The sequence below is a fragment of the Scophthalmus maximus genome, chromosome 8, assembly GCF_022379125.1.
Source record: "Scophthalmus maximus strain ysfricsl-2021 chromosome 8, ASM2237912v1, whole genome shotgun sequence".
Lineage (NCBI taxonomy): Eukaryota > Metazoa > Chordata > Actinopteri > Pleuronectiformes > Scophthalmidae > Scophthalmus > Scophthalmus maximus.
Window position 1 is genome coordinate 6,445,473 of NC_061522.1, and position 18,507 is coordinate 6,463,979.

At 43.2% G+C, this 18,507-nt stretch overlaps 2 protein-coding genes, 1 long non-coding RNA gene and 4 other non-coding genes across 10 annotated transcripts; 6 read left to right on the forward strand and 1 right to left on the reverse strand.

The window, feature by feature from the left end:
• The first annotated feature begins 435 nt into the window (after nt 1–435).
• On the forward strand, nt 436–3,254 carry LOC118312901. The gene is made up of 6 exons (XR_004794339.2): nt 436–628; nt 1,880–2,028; nt 2,228–2,326; nt 2,527–2,625; nt 2,827–2,914; nt 3,116–3,254. It is a non-coding gene; the product is annotated as an uncharacterized LOC118312901 (long non-coding RNA).
• On the forward strand, nt 2,063–2,152 carry LOC118313278. Its single transcript, XR_004794433.1, has one exon. It is a non-coding gene; the product is annotated as a small nucleolar RNA SNORD60 (small nucleolar RNA).
• On the forward strand, nt 2,363–2,452 carry LOC118313277. The gene has a single exon (XR_004794432.1). It is a non-coding gene; the product is annotated as a small nucleolar RNA SNORD60 (small nucleolar RNA).
• LOC118313279 lies at nt 2,662–2,751 on the forward strand. The gene has a single exon (XR_004794434.1). It is a non-coding gene; the product is annotated as a small nucleolar RNA SNORD60 (small nucleolar RNA).
• LOC118313280 lies at nt 2,951–3,039 on the forward strand. Its single transcript, XR_004794435.1, has one exon. It is a non-coding gene; the product is annotated as a small nucleolar RNA SNORD60 (small nucleolar RNA).
• Nucleotides 3,255–4,478: 1,224 nt separating the features above from the next.
• On the forward strand, nt 4,479–7,530 carry LOC118312900 (guanine nucleotide-binding protein G(I)/G(S)/G(O) subunit gamma-13-like). Of its 2 annotated transcripts, none has more exons than XM_035637962.2 (3): nt 4,479–4,738; nt 6,849–6,953; nt 7,050–7,530. In XM_035637962.2, exons 2-3 carry the CDS (start codon nt 6,856–6,858, stop codon nt 7,153–7,155), a joined length of 204 nt encoding a protein of 67 aa, XP_035493855.1. In that variant the 5' UTR covers nt 4,479–4,738; nt 6,849–6,855; the 3' UTR covers nt 7,156–7,530. The 2 variants fall into 2 exon arrangements, with proteins under 2 accessions (XP_035493855.1, XP_035493854.1); XM_035637961.2 differs by having other exon boundaries at nt 4,491–4,738; nt 6,846–6,953.
• Nucleotides 7,466–18,058, reverse strand: chtf18 (CTF18, chromosome transmission fidelity factor 18 homolog (S. cerevisiae)). Of its 3 annotated transcripts, none has more exons than XM_035637959.2 (22): nt 17,803–18,058; nt 17,025–17,114; nt 16,800–16,944; nt 16,395–16,584; nt 15,998–16,090; nt 15,808–15,860; nt 15,560–15,692; nt 15,195–15,419; nt 15,005–15,102; nt 14,783–14,906; nt 14,544–14,680; nt 14,338–14,431; nt 14,152–14,250; nt 13,915–14,045; nt 13,553–13,667; nt 13,204–13,428; nt 12,898–13,047; nt 12,611–12,741; nt 10,647–10,791; nt 10,400–10,495; nt 9,519–9,588; nt 7,466–7,729 (listed from the first exon to the last, which is right to left on the reverse strand). In XM_035637959.2, the coding sequence occupies exons 1-22, from the start codon at nt 17,888–17,890 to the stop codon at nt 7,608–7,610; spliced, it is 2,754 nt and encodes a 917-aa protein (XP_035493852.2). In that variant the 5' UTR covers nt 17,891–18,058; the 3' UTR covers nt 7,466–7,607. The 3 variants fall into 3 exon arrangements, with proteins under 3 accessions (XP_035493852.2, XP_035493851.2, XP_035493853.2); XM_035637958.2 differs by having other exon boundaries at nt 15,560–15,695; XM_035637960.2 differs by lacking the exon at nt 17,025–17,114 and having other exon boundaries at nt 15,560–15,695.
• Between the last annotated feature and the right edge of the window lie 449 nt (nt 18,059–18,507).

Below are 18,507 nucleotides of genomic sequence, written 5' to 3' on the forward strand. Positions count from 1 at the left end.
GCTGGGACAAATTGTAATTTATATATATTCAGAAGTTACCTATTGATGATACATTCAGCTTATGAATCACAACAAAGTGATATAGTATAGATATCAGTGATCCTGGACCTGGTATCACTTATTGGATCAATACCAGATTTGGACTAATATCTAATGAGCGTGTTATATGAACTAAATTATAATCATCATCTTCGTCATTGTTGTAGTGTAATAAAATAAAAATGACTTTCAATAAAATGGCCCTAAGTTTGGAAACTACAGCTCCCACGAGGTTTTGAAAGAGATTCTGCCGCTAAGACCCATGGGAATTGTAGTTCAGCAAATAAGTCGAACTAAACATGACCAGGACGTCTCGTACGTCTCCGCCAATCGGGAAGTCCGAAGAACACACAGGCCGGAAGTGGGAGGGACTTCCGTCGGACCGGAGCAGGATATGATGATCGCTGTGAGCTCGGACAGTCCTCTTTCTTCTTAGTTCAGTGAGAGGGACGGTCACACAATGAAGTTCACCAGTTTATTCTCCAACCGTCGCCATTACAGCAAAGAAGAGACGAAAGGCGACAGTTTTCTGTCGTCGAGTTGAGTGTGTCCTATAGTTTGAACGGGGCCCGATGTTTCAGTGAGACCGGTGAGTATAATGTCGTTAACATGTGGTGGAGGAGCCGGTGCTGCCACGTTGGTTGGTCCGTACAGAAACACGTGGCGTGTTCGAGCAGACTTGAGACACAGTGGTGGGAGATGTAATTATATAATTCACATAAAGAAAAGGAAAAAGTTCCACGACACCGCGATAAAGTCACCCTGCACTATAGCAGTGAAAGGGGGACGTTAAGATATTAATGGAAGTTACAATATTTATCCAACCGAAAATAATGGTGATCCTAATACATTTTCTCCAGCCATGTCAAATAGACCAGAGCTATTTTTTAAATAATATATGACTTGATGATGAAAAAAATCAAAGTATAGAACTTATGTAAAAAATACATATTTGACATTTGCCTCTGGCATTCATTTAAGCATTGACATTCGACTCCCATCGGACCTCACTGGTGCTTGATACTTTCAATCACATTGTATTAATAGACATAGTGTTTTCAAGACTCGGGCCACTTTGTCATCGGTAGTTATACATCTGTGTTTTCCACCAAGGGGCGTCCCACAAGGGTCGACTCTTGAGCCTCTATTCTTTAGACTTAAACATACTTCCACAAGACAATATCACGAAAGACGAGTGGGTTTCTTATCACATGTATGCAGATGACTCACAATATTATATATAGCTTATTAGATTTGCCGTTAACAAAAAGATTAGGGGCTGGATGCTCCAAATTTTCCTTTAACCTAATTTTCTTTGGTGCTAAGGCAGACGGGGGCGATAACAAAATCAACCCTCTGAAATATTGTATGAGACTTGTTGTCAAAACCTAGTGAAACTTGTACATGCATTTATCTGGAGCAGGCTGGACTACTATTGTGGAGTGCCAGTTACAGATCTGTCTACAGATTTTTTTACGTGGCTCATTCCATTAGTTGTCAACAGGACAAACACAGTGCAGGTTGTTTATATACGAGATAAATAAAAGTGCGCTGAGATTTGATCCTTGCGGGACACCAGTGCACATGTTAGTATTGGTGGATTTGTAATTGTGAACCTCTTGTGTTTTTACCATTTTAAATATGACTTGATCCATTTCATGGAATAAGGTGCCAGATTAAAGACGGTGTCAACAGCCTCGTTGGGCTCAAACAAACCAGTCCCTACAGTACAACCGTCATCCATCATTGATTTAATCTTTTTAAGAAGTAGCAGGTAGCAGGTATTGTCTTTTAACATGATTAAAGTTGTCCCGTGTCTAATCATCCATCCTCTTTTCAGTTGAGTCTGAAACAGATAACTGCAGAACGATGGACGATGCAGTTGCAGCAGGCTGAAGACCTGGGAGCAGGCAGAACTCAGATCCTTCGGGGATGACGTGATGTCACTGAGATTCAATTTGGACGGGACCCCGTCAGGTGGGAGTGTTGGTGAGTCTGTATTTTGGTTATGTAAAAAGGTTTTAGCCAGTGATGACAAACTTAAATAAACTTTTCTGACACCTACTATGAGAGCTGAACTCCAGCTCCTGATTCGAACTTTGTTCTGAGGCTCCATTTTCATGTATATTAGCAGTTTTCACTGCACAATTGTTGCCTTTTCTTAACTTTATTTTAAACCACTTTACAGGTGAGAATGCGGAGGCTCGGCTGGACATGAATCAAAGACCAATGTGTTTCAGCTGATGGATCGTCTTACCCTGGGGAACACCGTTGGGTTTGAGAGCTGGTGAGTCCATATATGTTGGCATTTTAACCGTTTTGTAGCCGGTGATGACAAAACTAAATAAACTTTTCTGACACCTACTATGAGAGCTGAACTTCAGCTCCTGATTCTAATTTTATTCTGAGGCTCCATTTTCATTTATATTATCAGTTTTCACCACAATTGGCGCCTTTCCTTAACCTTTATTTTAAACCACTTTACAGATGAGAATGCGGAGGCTCGGCTGGACACAGATCTAAGACCAATGTGTTTCAGATGATGGATCGTCTTACCCTGGGGAACACCGTTGTGTTTGAGAGCTGGTGAGTCCAGAAATGTTAGCATTTTAACTGTTTTGTAGCCAGTGATGACAAATCTAAATAAACTTTTCTGACACCTACTATGAGAGCTGAACTCCAGCTCCTGATTCGAACTTTGTTCTGAGGCTCCATTTTCATTTATATTTGCAGTTTTCAGCACAATCTTGTCACCTTTCCATAACTTTATTTTAAACCACTTTACAGGTGAGAATGAGGCGAGGCTTGGCTGGACCACTGTGTTTCAGATGATAGATCTTATTGCCCTGGGGAACACCGTTGAGTCTGAGAGATGGTGAGTCCATACATGTTCACATTTTAACTGATTTGTAGCCGGTGATGACAAACTAAATAAACTTTTCTGACACCTACTATGAGAGCTGAACTCCAGCTCCTGATTCTAGCTTTTTTCTGAGGTTACTACAGTTAATATATGTCCACATCATACTAGTAGTTTTCTTTATGTGACTTGTAACTGAGCTCCTCTCCGCAACAGGTAGATTCCCGACTCTCGATGGTCCTGCTGATGACATACGACTGCTAATGTACATATTGAATGTTAAATGAAGAACAGAGTAATGTGAGCAAACAAACTGTCAAGCTGAATTTGTTGAATAAACAGTGACTTTTCCAAATTGTCTGTTGTAATTATCAATTCAAGATCTGCTCGTCTTAAACCAATGTGGGTTTTTTTAAGCATTTTTATTTAACACACTTGGTATTCATAATAAGTAATATTCATTGTCTGTTAAAGGGAGACCCCCAAAGGCATGTTTCTTGCCATTTTAATCATAGAATTAAATATTAAAGGCACAATATGCAACATGTTTGACCTCAAATTTCATGTATGCATCTACTTGCAGTTGTAAATGGGACTCGTTTCTTTTAAATGATCATAAGTACATATCAGGTCAGATCCCATCACAAGTATTCACTGGAGAGACACGGAGTGTGACCTCATCAATTCACTTGGAAAATTAAAAAAAAAAAAACAGCAATGAACAGAGCCTGAAATAACTTTGGCAATAAGTTATAGACCACGTCAGACTTTAACCCTGCTGCTACATTTTAAAGGGAGAGATTCTACATTTAACTCCTGTGAGTATTACTGTATAAAGGACCTGTAAATCCTTGTTATGAAAATTGTGATGGATTTAGAGCATTATGAAATAAGAATTTGTGTTAGGTTGTGATTTTTCCTGCAACAGAACTAACAAGATCTTAAGTACTGGAGAAGTATTCATTAAAACGCTGGGGTATTAAAAATAAGATACATGGGCGCTGTAATTTATTAATTTGGAATAGTTATATCTTATTGTGCTTCTGCTATTTCCACTTATTAATGTGACGATCTGGAAATGTCTTCCATCGATGCAAAGCACATTCAAATTGGATGCACACGAGGCTCCGTGTCCCAGTGGATTTCACTGGTCACTTGTTGGCCGGTTCTCTCTTCGTGGCCGTTGTTTGTCCTAAACCTCAGACGTGTCCGATATTCGTGGGGGTCTCCGGTGGTCTCCGGTGGTCTGGGGAATGTGTGCCTGTATTAACCCAGAAACAAGACGTCGTCTCCCGAGTCACCCTGAGGTATAAAATCAACCCCCGGCTCGTTTTCCCTGTGGACCGGAGCGGGTCCTCGTTTGCGTGCGTCCCGCCCTTGTGCGTGCGCCCGCACATTTCCATACAGGTGCGTCCTCGCCCTCGGCCTCGGCTCCAGGCCACATTTGACTGTCAAACCATCTCCTCTTCTCCTCTCCTCCTCTTCTCTTCTTCTCCTCTCCTCTTCTCCTCCTCTCCTCTTCTCTTCTTCTCCTCTCCTCCTCCTCCTCTCCTTTCCTCCGCCCTGCGCATCCCGCATCCAGTCGCTACCACAGAGGAGCGCAGGGGAGTGCCCTGCGCCGCGCACAGCCCGACACACACACACAGCCTCCTCCTCCTTCCTCCTCCTCCTCCTCCTCCTTCCTCCGCCTCCTCCTCCTGTACCGAAGCCGGGGACTCACTCCGCCGACGACCGACTCTTAACGCGGTTCTCCTCGCCGTTCAAGCCCGCGTCTGCATCCCGCCCCGGCCGTCCTGCAACACGGTTTCGATCAGCGATCGTCCCCGGTAGGCCCTGACGGTAAGAGCCGCTGTTTGTACGGGGGGGGGGGGGGGGGGCGACGTGGTGAGGGGGTGTATGTGTTTTCATCCACGTTTAAACGCGACACATCCGCGTCGGAGCTGATTTCCTCGGGCACACAAGTGACCGACCAGCCTCGACACACGATCATCATGTTTCATGTCGGAAGCGACTTGATCCAGAGTCAACCTGCGACCGGCAGCCTGAAATCTCCCTGACTGCTGCCGGGTGATGGGGACTGATGTCACTCCGACACATTCGGAGAGGGACATCACAATCATAACACGACCGTGCCACCACCCCCCCCCCTTTTTTTTTTTTCTTTCCATGGAACAGCTGGATGCCGGAGACGCACAGCAGGATGGATGCTGGTGGAGGAAACCGGCACCGGGCGGACGACCTACTTAGATCCATTATAGAGATGATGGGGGGGGGAGGGAGGGAGAGGGAGAGAGAGGGAGGGAGAGAGAGAGAGGGGGAGGGAGAGAGAGAGGGAGGGAGGGGGAGGGAGAGACAGCTTCCAGTAGAGAGGACTAAACTGATCTATGGTTGGCCTCAACTCTCTCTATCCCTCTCTCTCCCTCTCTCCCTCCCTCTCTCTCTCTCCCTCTCTTTCTCTCTCTCCCTTTCTCTCTCTCCCTCTCCCTCCCTCTCTCTCTCTCTCTCTCTCTCTCTCTCTCTCTCTCTCTTTCTCTCTCTCCCTTTCTCTCTCTCCCCCTCTCTCTCTCTCTCTCTCTCTCTCTCTCTCTCTCTCTCTCTCTCTCTCTCTCTCTCTCTCTCTCCCTCCCTCCCTCTCTCTCTCTATCCCTCTCTCTCCCTCTCTCTCTTTCTCTCTCTCCTCTATCCCTCTCTCTCTCTCTCCCTCCCTCCCTCCCTGCTGTATTGTGGCCTGTCGGCAGGGTGGGGCAGGATTTACAAGGAGTAGAAATAGAAGACAGTGAAGGCAGCATATCCTCTGTTGGATCACATTTGAAGTTGTAAAAAAAAAAACTAACTCAAAGAGCCTTCCCTCCTTGTACTGTACTTGACCTTAAAATTGTACTTCTGTATTTTCATCCGCTGCAATTCCATAGTTGTATCCCACTGCATTCACCCAGTGAAGGGAGAGGTACTTTTTACGAAAGTAAAAGTAGTAAAAAACCCAGTGTAGTAATACACGGTTATAAGTAAACATCGAGCACTGAACAAATTTGAACAAGTGCAAATGTGTTTGCATCATCTGAATAATGGTCAGTTACTGATGCATTCCTTCAATGTAGCCCATCAATATTCAATATTATATGACTTATAATAATACTATTTTAAATATATATATATATATATTTTACATGATCAGAATCAGAAATTAAAATAATAAACTCACGCTTTTAAATAAATGTACAGTAGTGAAGTAAGACGGCAATATTTGCCTCTGACGTGGAGAAGTATAAAGTACAGCATGAATGCAAATACTCAACTCCAAGTATCTGCATACAGTATTTGAGTAAATTGACTTACGTTATCTGAAAGTTACTAGTTAATTTGCAAAATACACAAAAGGCTTATACATTATATGCAGGATGTGTATGCATATTTTTGACAAATATTAACAAAGCATCAACAAACACTCTATAATTGAGTGACATCAAAAACCTGCTAATGTAATAAATCCAGCACCAAGTGTATAAATCCTCCACTGAAAGTAGTGCACCATTCTGTCCTGTTTGAGTCAAGTATTTATTTCTGACTAGTTCATTTCCAATGACCAATGAATCCACAGTTTTGTTTTCTGACGTTAAAAATAGACCCAAAAAAATTAAAGTAAATAATCTGCAGATTAATTGATAATGAATATTACAGATGGCTGCAGTATTGGTGTAATTCTACCTCTTTAAGGACTAAGGAGACTAAAGGAGATGAAGCAAAGATAATCATTCTTTGGTTGAACTGGTCACGAACACCAATCTGTGATGGGCCGCTGCAAGTTGATTCATTGAAAAAAATTAAATGGTGAAAAAGGTGAAATAGATCCAACGTCCTGATTGTGCAATAAATAAAAAAAGGTACAGATTTATCCACTATTCTTGTCATGTCAAAAGTAAAAATGTGTGTGTGTTTGTGTCTACAGCAGTATCATCATGGAGGAGTTGGACGTCCCACAGATGAGGAGGGAAGTGGAAAGCCTCCAGTATCAGCTGGCAATCAACAGAGAGAAATCTTCCATCACTGTTACTGAGTGAGTGTGTGTACTGGACAGACACACACACACACACACTCTCTTTTTTTAAGTGCGGAGTATTAGATCTTTGCTGACGGTGTTTTCGTTTTCCAGGCTGGTGAAGTGGATCGAAGGTTGTGTTTGTGAAGATCCCTTCCTGAATCCTGAGCTGATGAGAGCAAACCCCTGGGTGGAAAAGGGCAAGTGTGTGATCCTCTGATGGTCACACACGCGCGCGCGCGCGCACACACACACACACACACAAAATCACGGATGCATATAAACTTAAGAATCATGCACTCCCACACACAGTCATGCTGCACTAACTCATTCTTTCACACTCACACACATTATTGCTATTTTCTCGTTTATTTATTCTGAATGCTGTTAATTTATGTGACGATAAATGTGTGTGTGTGTGTGTGTTTGAGTGTGATTGTGAGTGTGTGTGTGTGTGTGTGTGTGTGTGTGTCAGTGTACAGCACTGAGTAGCTCTCTGGAGGTTTGTTTTGATGGACTGCTGAGAAATGTTCAACACCACGTTTTTATTGGCTCTTTACACTGTCAATCAAAATAAAGACTGTTTTGAAGTTAACAGCTGAATCTTGGGGGATTGATTCAGAAACGTACATACAGCGCAGGTCAAATAAAAACAGTTGAAAATCAAGTGCGTTACAGTAGTTCTCTGATGTAGACGTTTCGCCTGACGGCGTTGGACATGCCCTCGTTGAATCGGAACCACACGTCGCTGTTACCCACGGCCGTTCCCATAGAAAGAACCGGACATTTCTCACCTAGAGCAAGAGGAAAAGATGCAATTACGAAAAAGGAAAGACAAAAAAACAAAACACAACAAGAATCATCAAAACAAGCAGAGGACCCGGTGGCTCTTCAGGCTCCTCTCAAATGACCTTGTGACTATTGCTAAAAAGATTAAGTCACTTAATCTAATAGTTAACTCACAGGAAAGTGACCGATAACGAGTTTACCTCAAATGTCACCACACTGGAGCGCATAACTCCACCGAGGCCAAACAATCCCACACGTCTGTTGAGCTTTTATAACGGCAAAAATGAAGGACAATTTGCACCAAATGGTATAAACACATTAGATCTCCACACCAGAAATATCTTTTTATTTATACTTTATTTCTGGAGGAATTGATGAAAGTGTTGAAAAATGTCCATTTGCGATGTTAAGGAAAGTGAGAACATTTCTTTTTATTGGACCCGTCCCTTCAAATGGATCTGCACCAAATTTGTTTTTGTCAGATCAGGAGTCCAAACTCCACTGATAGTCAGTTAATGATGAAAACTAGCAAATATTCCCATGGTAGAAACCAGCGAATGGTCGTAGATTAATTTTCTGTCGATTCACAAACAAATGGTAATAAAAATCACCACATGCTCTGAGAGCAATCAATAGATAATTAACGTTTTACTAACAGATCTTCGGTTAATCACCTATGAAGCTAATGAGTCGTTGGATCTCACAACAACCACGACAGTCTGTGAGTGATGTATGATGATGTCATATGCTCATGTTTTCACCGATCCAGAAATCGAACTCTTTCTTTCCCGACACCTCGACTCAGAGCATCAACAGGATTCAGGGATTTAGAGCTGTGCCTGTTTCAGGTTGACAGAACTCGGCTGACGTTCCTGCTTTGACCTAAAAAGAGCCACAGCTCTGCATTGTCACCCTGTCGATCAATTTCCTGGATGCACTGTTTTCAGGAAGGTCAGTGATTTTAATGCGTCCACTTTTAATTGCTGAATCTAGGCCTTTGTTACCAACTGAGTAAAAAAACATGCAACAGCTTGAATCACAGTTAAAGTCTGTCAACTTTGACACGGACCAGACTCGAGTTATATTTTATATAAGTAGTTCACATAATTGTGTTGAACAGAACAAGTTTAACTTTATGTACATAGAATGTATGAGAAGTACTGTATGAAAAAAACCAAATAACTGGATGAGAAGTTTACAGGGGAACAGTTAAATTATTATCCAGGTTTTGAAAATATTTACCCAGGGTGCCGTGTTGACGGAGATAAAATGCAATTCAGTTTAAGTCGTCTATTGTTTATGCAAATGTTCTATTTTCAGAGCGGAATTGATGTTTGTTTATTTCCAATGATGCAAAGCTACTGGCAGGCTGAACCTCTGTAACTTCTCTTCAAACTTTTATAAGGTTTCTGGAGCAACGGCGACTATAAGACTTTGATTTAGGTGGTAAAATACATTTTAAATTACAAAATAAATTATGAAGATTAGTTTATTCTGTTGGCTTTTGTTTAAATATAAGAAAGGAGACTTTAGATTGGGCCGCTTCACATCTTTTTTTTGATAAAAGTAACATGATATGACCCAGCTTTATGGTGGCAGAGCTGGGTCTCCTGCCTGCCACAGGAGCACTAACTTGGAAACGTTACATAACACACGTCACTTCTCACCTCTGGTATGTTTGGACCTCGTGTGCCTCGAGGCATGTTTTCGCTTTGAGAGCAGCGTGTGCTCTCAAAGGCGTTTTGGATAAACAAAGCGACAGTAACGTGGCTGAGCACAGAGTCTGGACAGTACCTGTCTCTGAGGACGGCTGCGGCCTCTGAGGTTTGGGGGCAATAGCTCGACCGAAGAAATCCACCTCGGGCTGCAGGACACAAACACAGAAGGACGAGAGGGGAGGAAGGAGTTAATCGGTACGTCTCTAAAACACTGTCCTCGATGATAAGGTCAATAACACACACACACACACACACACACACACACACACACACACACACACACACACACACACACACACACACACACACACACACACACACACACACACACACACACACACACACACACACACACACACACACACACACACACACACACACACACACTCACTCATTAGCCTATTTTCCCATTTTCATCATAGGGGGCCGTAAACCAGTGCATATACTCATTGTCCTCATTTTCTGCCCTCTAGAGGTTCCCTCTCTTCATGGCTGTTATTACTGAGCTATTAAAAATCTGCAGCTCGTTCAAACAGCCTCTGACTTTCAGCCCTAACTGCTGCTGCTGCCAGCTCCTCTCTGGCGCCACCTAGAGGCGTTAACATCGTTTTTCTTTTTCCATGGGCCCAGGAGCTCGGCCCCGACGCCTCTGAAGCTGCTTTCAGACATGCACTGACGTTTGGACATTTTCCTGAACTTTTCCAGAGGAGGTAGTGTGTGAGAATGCTCTACGTCATGTCACGCCTCCTGCGTGCTCCACCCAGACACCACAGAATGTTCCGAAAATGTCCCCTTTGGTGTGAATGTGACTCTGACAGTCTCTTGCAGCATTCGTCATATGTGAAAGGCAAAGTTCGTAAAAGGTCCAGGTCCAATTTTCCTGTCATTAGAAGGACTTTATGTCTGAAAGCGGTTTTAAATGACCAACCCAGTTTGAGTCTGTGTGTTTTGACTCACCCTGGTCTCCACTGTTGTCTGTTTGACAATGTTCTCCAGCCTCTGTTGATGGTTACTGCTCGGTTTAGGAGCAGCACTCTTTTTTCCCTCGTCTCTCTGCATCAGACAGTCACAGTAGATTATAAATTACATGAGATTATTAACCCACACACCCACATGGTGACCTGATTGCCTGGAGGCCGTGCTGCAGGCTGCAAAGTCATGAACTCTTGGATAAACCACGTTGTGTGTATATTTGATGTCTCACCACTGCAGGGTTTCGCTGCAGCATCATTTGCTCCGCTCTCCTCATCCTTTCTTGCTCCATCTCTCGGCTGATGGTTTGTTTGGCCTGATACGTCAGCTGGCGGTGTGGGGGCAGGCCTGGGAACCTCACCACCTCCTCCACACGCCTGCAAGCAGACAAACACACACACACACACACACACACACACACACGCACAGTTTACTCGTAAACACACTCAAATCACGATGCAGCTGACACACAGGTGAACCCTGTTGGATGATAAACAAAAGAATAAAAATCCTTCCACTTTTGGTGCCATGGTTTACGTTTTTTAGATAATCTGTGTTACCTAAAACCTAAATCCTCTTACCGCTGATCTCACACACACACAAGCACACCTCTTACTCCCATCATTTCTGTGTGACTAAGAGCCATTTACTGCATCAATATATAATATTGGTGCCGTTATCATCAGAACTTGGAAAACTCTAATTCTCAAACTCAACTCAAACACGCCTCGAACAGGGCAGACCAAATATAGCGTGAGACCATAGAAAAACATCTATTGTTTCATATTAAGCTCAGTTGTTTTTTTCGTGGTGTCGTGAGTATCAGACATTTTTCTTCATGTGGACGAAAATGTCCACGTGGAATTTTAGAGGAAAACACAAACAAACATGGAGGAGACTGAATGCGACACAGGATGAGGAAATTCTGTTTGATTTTTAGTCTTTTATAAACATTTTAGGCCTACATTTATTTTTTTTCCTACCGAGGTTAAATAAAATGTTTTCTACATCATTATATCTATCTATCTACTTATTTATATAAAGGAGAAAAATTATTTAAAAAATTTGTTAAATGAGTAAGTATTTTTATTTGTCGAGAATATAATTCAAAATTTAATAAGAAATAGGCCTTTCCATGTGGTCACTTTATATAAATTATTTATGTTTAAATGTAAGTGTGTACTTGTACCGTGTCTGAAAAAATTAGGTATCTGTGCATCCCTATCAATTAACGATCGTTTTTGTCAATGGACTTCTGTTAATAGTTTAAAGATTTTTAAACATATGGTTTTATGAAAACGAGCAAATACCCAAAGGAGAGGCTAAAACCGCAGTTAACCATCGTTAATAACTCTGCCGGAGTCTGTCCAATCAACAGCAGCTTCCAAAAAAAAAGTCAGTCCAGTGGAATGATCATGTCGGGGATGGGGGGTGTATCCACTGTATGTGATGTTGAAGTGTCTTTTACCCACGAGGGCGTCAGACGGTGGTGTTGTGGTGAGCGAGAGAGGGCAGGTACAGGAAGGTGTAGACCAGCAGCAGCAGCAGAAGAGCCAACACCAGAGGCAGACACCAGTCGTTGGTGACCAGCACCTCGTCACACCGAGCCTGCAGCAGGGAGCCCCCCTGGGCGTTGGGCCGCTGCTCAGCCTGTGACGGCATGGCTGAGAAGACACCGGATACTTATCCCATTCTACGTACAAGCAGAGTCTCCGCTGTCGTCAGCCGGCGCAAAAATAAAGATAAGATAAACAAAAGGTGTCCCAGATTAAGTTTGAAGCTAAATATTTTCAGTCAAGCTCGCTCTTTCCAGCGTCGTCGGTCGGTTTTACATTCCTCTCTATTTTGGATGCTGTCCAGGTTTTTTTTAGATCTTTCTTCATCCAAGTCACTCCCTCAACGACCTCACCTATCCATCCTTTCATCCGTTTGTCCACCTACCTCTACCCGCTACGCTGCTCAGTGCTCACACACACCATCACACGTGTGAACCCCAGGTGTTAAGGGGATTATTCTCTAAGCCCTCATGCAGGGAACCACAGTGTGGACAAGAGAAGTGACCTTCAATACCCTGGGAACACATCTGCTCAACATGTGTGCACATGCAGGACACAGCAGTAGGGTACAGGGGAGAGTGTGTGTGTGTGTGTGTGTGTGTGTGTGTGTGTGTGTGTCTGTGATAGTGTTTGTACTCACGGCTCCAGGAAGTATGTGTATTGTCCCTCAGGTGTACGGTCCTGCCTGTATGCGAGGTTGTAGGCCAGCATGGTGTTGATCAGCTCACGCATCTGCTCCTTCTCTCTGCTGCTGAACAGCTGTGGATTCACCTGGAAGAAACACAGGACAGCAATGATTAGCTTCTTAGCAATGAACTTATATAACTTAATGTGAATTTTCTCTCAGGTTCACATATGATTAATAAACTCAAAAGCAGCAAAACACAGTATTCCAGTTTCTAAAATTTACACACAGCTTGTACTCACAGGCCGTAGTTTGGGAGAAATGATGTTGAGGAGCAGAGTGAGAATGTCAAGAGTCAGGCTGAGATGGCTGATCCTTGTTCTGATTGATGCTGGGATATCAGCCAACATGGAGGACAAGGCGTTTCTGTTGACAAGGAGACGGGATGTGGCCTGGAGAGGACACGGCAACGACTCAGTGATTATCTCAGTTTCTACTAGCTGGACTTTCCTGCTTAAAACATGTCATGCTCATGTTTGTTCTTTTTCATCCTACTGTTCCTTGTCATAAAGCCCCACAAAGGAGCAGGTGGTTGATGAGTACTGTACCTCGTAATGGCTGTGGGGATAGCTGATGCGGGGCACGTGTGTGTGGGCAAACAAGAAGTGGAACGTGACGGACAGGAAGGGCAGGTATCTCATCAGGGAGAAGTTCTGGTTGTGCAGAATCAGATGGTTCACTCTGTCGGAGAACGATAGCCAGTCCAGTGCCTCGCACACACTGTGCATGTTGGGGTCCCTCACGCGCATGGACAGATAATTGTCATACAGACCCTGAGGGGAGAGGACACAGAAGGATTTCACCTGGTGTCAGTCAATACATGTCAGGATGTCTTGTGTTGTAAAGCATTGGGCAAGTGGGTCTTCGGAAAGCAAGAAAAAGATATATGTTAATTACCTGAGAAACCTTTTCAAACTCGCCACTGGATGAAGACAAATGCAGAATGTGCTGAAACCTCTGGGCTCCCCCTCCTGAACTTGGCGCGTCCTCAAACCCCTCACCAATACGTTTCCTTAAGGGACATATTAGGGACAATTAGTCAACATCTAGTTTGAGAGGGCAAAAGAAGCTAAGCAATGCAACAGATAAGAGAAGGTCATGTTTGATTTGGAAGTGTTAGAACTTGAGTATTGACAATTCTTGTCCTCCAAATACACCAGCTCTGCCATAGTAATTTATCAGTTTTGACTAAACTTAAAAACTCAAGGAAAATTCACACTGCCACTACACATGGTTAGACATGGGGGGGAAAATTGTACCGTTTAGTACGTGGTAACTGGAAGATTTCCTGCCACAGATGGAACAAGCCTTTGTTCTGGTCCTTCTGTCCCACAGAAATACACTGGATCGTCTTGGTGTCCAGCTGCTTGTGGCCACGACTGTGGAGGAACTGTACAGACAAGTGCACACATTTCAATATAATAATTACGCAGTATTCTGCTGATAGACAGGTCCTAGCCAACGTCTAGGCGCTCCATTGTAGTGGTGCCACCCACCTGCAGAGTGTTGATACAAGACCTGATGTCATTGTCCGTCTTCTCACACAGTGACAACAGAGTGCCAGTATCCGCCTTCATCCCTTGCTTGAGTGAAATCTGTCCAAAAAATAATAATAATCTTGTTTACACTAGTTTGTCTGTTTGTTTGTGTGTTTGTATGCCTGTGTGCGTGTGTGAGCTGACCTCTGCCAGTCTCTGTGTGAGGCGAGAAGGCTGAGTCTGAGGGAAAGTCAGGAGGAAGGCCAGCTGCCTGAGAGGCCTGAGAGCTGGAACATAACTAACAGGAAAGAGAGAGGCCATCAGAGAGAATTAACAAAATATACACAAAGGAGAAATAATATACACATTTACATGCCCCTAAAGCTTCAACAAAAATGTTCCACTCGTACAGGTCGTTACAGATGCAGATGATTGGTCGAAGCAGGATGGACTCTTTCTTCTTTTTCTTCTTTGCCGTCTCAGTAGCGGCATCCCCGCCATGTCCGTCTTTCCTGTTTAGAGTCGCTAACAGTATGTTGATGGCAGCCTGTCAAGCATCACAGATGAACACATTGTTGTAGATGAACATTGTGCAGATTTGGGGTGCACTTATTTTACTGTTGTTATTTTACTGTTGCCCAGAACGTACCGCGGGCGCTCCGTCGATCTCATCGATTATGAGACAGTTTGGTCTCTCGTTGGTTCCTAAAACTGACTTCATCTGTGTTGCTGTGTCGATGCGTTTCTGGAAGACCTCTGCGCTGCGGTCATCACTGCAAAACATCAACAGTTACCACAGAGGTCACGACAGGAGGATTACTGTAACTCTGATCTTTGTTGATTTTTAGTCTTTTGGGTTCGGTTTGTGTACCTGGCATTGATTTCCACCACATTGTACCCAGCGTGCTTGGCAATAACGTGAGCCAGGGTGGTCTTCCCCAAACCTGGAGGACCAGACAACAACGCCACCTAGAGTAGGACATAAAATAAATCAACTCTTTTATAAAAACTACAGGCCATTAAACTGAAATTGTACTGACATGAGTATCCAGATGTTGAACCTTGAATCTGGGTCTTTTGTACTGGTCCAGTTCAGCCTCCAGTATCTCCTCGGTCATTTCAATCTTGGTCTTGAAGCGATTTGGATTCTGGTTGCCTTGATTGGGTTTGAATGAGTGTTGGTTGGCAGCCTGTCTGTCAGACCGGGCGGGGCGGGACTTCCTTTCTCTTCCAAACACAACGGTGTCCCAAAGTTTCAACCACTTGAGCAGACAGCGGTTGGTAAACTGAAAAGAAGCAGTGAACATACAACTGATGTCAGATGAAGTCGTGTCCACAAAGACACTTGGATTCATCCATAAAAGAGGTGTTTTGTATATTTACAAACACACACATGTACGTTCTGTTGCACAAAAACATAACTTACATCATCACTGAGAAGCTCTGTGTAGTGTCGGGGAGAAAACCTGTCCACCCAGAGACGCGAGGTTTGTCCCTCTGCGTCTCCAGGATCATCTTCATCCTCTCTGCTTTCAGGCTCAACAAACACATCGTTCACGCTGCTTTGATTGAAAATAAAAAGCAAAAACTCTATGTAATAATTTTTTCAGTATGTTTCTGTTTGCGTGTGTGTGTGTACGTGTGTGTGTGTGAGAAAGAGACCGGTGGCGTTACCTGGTCAGCAGCTCTGTAAGACGCTGAGATTCCTCCATAACTTGCTGATGGCGCTGTGTGATTTAAAAGAGAGAAGAACAGTTCAATTAATTTTAACAGTTTGTTTTATTTTTAAAAAAGGAGGCATATTTTTGTTTTTGTGCTTAAAACATGGATTGGGGGAAACAAATAAACATGTACAGCTGCTCACCCTCTCAGCTTCTTGCTCTCTCAGCACACTTATCGGCACTGCCAGCAGCCCCAGTGCACCCTGGGAGTTTGGTGCCAATCTGGAGTCTACTACCTGGACACACACACACACACACACACACACACACACACACACACACACACACACACACACACACACACACACACACACACACACACACACACACACACACACACACACACACACACACACACACACACACACACACACACACACACACACGGGTAAATACAGATAATATACAGAAATATGGCATGAATAAGGCCTGAATAACAGAGGTATGTAACAGTAAATCATGGTCGTACTACACGGTGCTATGGAGGTGTTTTTGTGCGACAGTCCAAATCACACTTGTGTGACTGCTGAGGAGTTTGACCTTTTTCCCGGTGTCCTCTTTCTGCCGGAGGTAGACCCGACTCCCCGACGAGTCTGTCACACTGATGTACTCTCCCTCTAAAGGAGGTCGCTTCAGTACAAGCAGGGATGCTGGCGCCGCTGCGGGAGGTCGCCTGGGCGTCTCTGGGATCGTAGCAAAGCCACTGATGTCCAACACGGCAGGAGCAGACCTAGAAAACAAACATGTGTAACTACATGTTAGAACGGGGCCGAAGATAGAGGTGGCATTCTCCTCTTTACTTTGTGCACACTTTGTGTTGTAGATTTATCTGTTAATGGATACAATTGTAATTTCTGCGCATCAACCTAAACTCACAGTGAAAACCGGCCCATTTAACTGTACATCTTTCTGCCCCCCCCAATCTTCATCATGCCTCTCTCCTACCTGAAGGTGTGAGAGGGTTCATACTGCTCTGGAGAGGAGGGAGGTGTGATGTCAGCGCTCTGGGCTTTGTTCTCATGCTCTTGTGATGCGTTGAAAAGCCGCTTGACCACACCGGCATCCTGCTTCTGCCGTTTTGCCTTCGGAGCTGAAAGGACAAGATCAGATACAAAGGTTATGACAACAACAACAACAACAACAACATGTGAACGCTGAGAGTGAACTCACTGATGGGCTGATCATCCAGCAGGTGCCGAATGTCTGAATTGTCGTCTGTTGGCCCCCGACTCTGATTTCTCCCCTGCTTGGGGGATTCATCTGAGCCATTCATGCAAACATATACAGTACAGATAAACAATGAATACTGCTAAAAATGATCAGTAAGTTAATCACTAATTACAAAACTAATGACACTTTGGATGGCTAATTTCATAATTTCAAGTCATTTTCCAAAGCAAACATGTCGAAACATTTACAGATTCCAGATGTGAGAATTTGCCTCTTTTTGATAATTCAGACTATCATTACATGTATGTACAAGTAATTTGATTACATTATCTTTGAATTACATAACATTCATCTCTATTGTCATTGCACAATCATCAAAATGCAAACAATAGGAAAACGTGAAAAGTTATGCATGAATATGAATTAATTGTTATTAAGATGTACACAAAGTATGAAACTTCAAATTGCCTAGTGTGTGGCACATTTTACATATAAAACGGATTGGATCTCATCATAATAGGGTTGCCAGGTACATTTGCATAATTCATAACTGTACTTGCATGAATTAAGTTACACAGATTCCAGGTGAGTTATTCATTTCTAATTAATGAGGCTGTGCACATTTAATAGTTATAGGATTAAAAGGACATAAATAGCTCAAATGAATGTAAGGAGATGTAACACAGTGTAAACTATTTAAACTCTGGTCCAGCTAACTACATAAAGAAACATGAGCGTTGCAACTTGAGTTGCCAGTTCAACGAGTGGACTCACTCACCCTCCATCTGAGCCAACACCTCCAGCTCGTCGGCGAACTGGTCCTCGAAGTCGTCCGGTACCTCGAACAGTTCGTCATATTCGTCCATGTCGGATAAACGATACGAGGAGAGTGTAAATAACAAAAATAATTTAACTGGTTGTTGAATCAAAACTCCATTCGCCGCTTCAGTCAGTAGTCTGTGCAGCGGAGCAGATTTCCCGGCAATTTTTTTGTTGTAAAGTTTTGCTTCCGGGTTACGAGTGCGCTGCTGTGGCTTCTTCTTCTTCTTCTTCTTCTTTTTGCAAACAACCGAACAACGCTCATTACCGCCACCTACTGGTGTGGAGTATTGACGATCTTAAAAATAAATTAAAAGTAAAGTAAAAACAATTTAATAAAATTAAACTTTAAACTTTAAATAAAATCTATTGTAAAATGATTAAATTAAATAAAATTAAATTATTACTATGTCTCCTTTCTATAAAAGTCGCATTGTCCTATGTCATGTTGTCCAGTTTTTTATAATGTGCTGTTGAGTTGTGTATTTAAGTTTCAAGTGTCCTGCTCCTTCTTCATCCCCCTAAGGACATTTGTTCTCTTCGTCCTTTTGTGCACAGTTCTGGAGTTGTTCTACAGGCAAATGGTCGTCACATCAAATACTGATTTGATTTTGGGTTATTTCACATTGATCAATCAATGAAAGTCATAGCATTACTTTTGAAA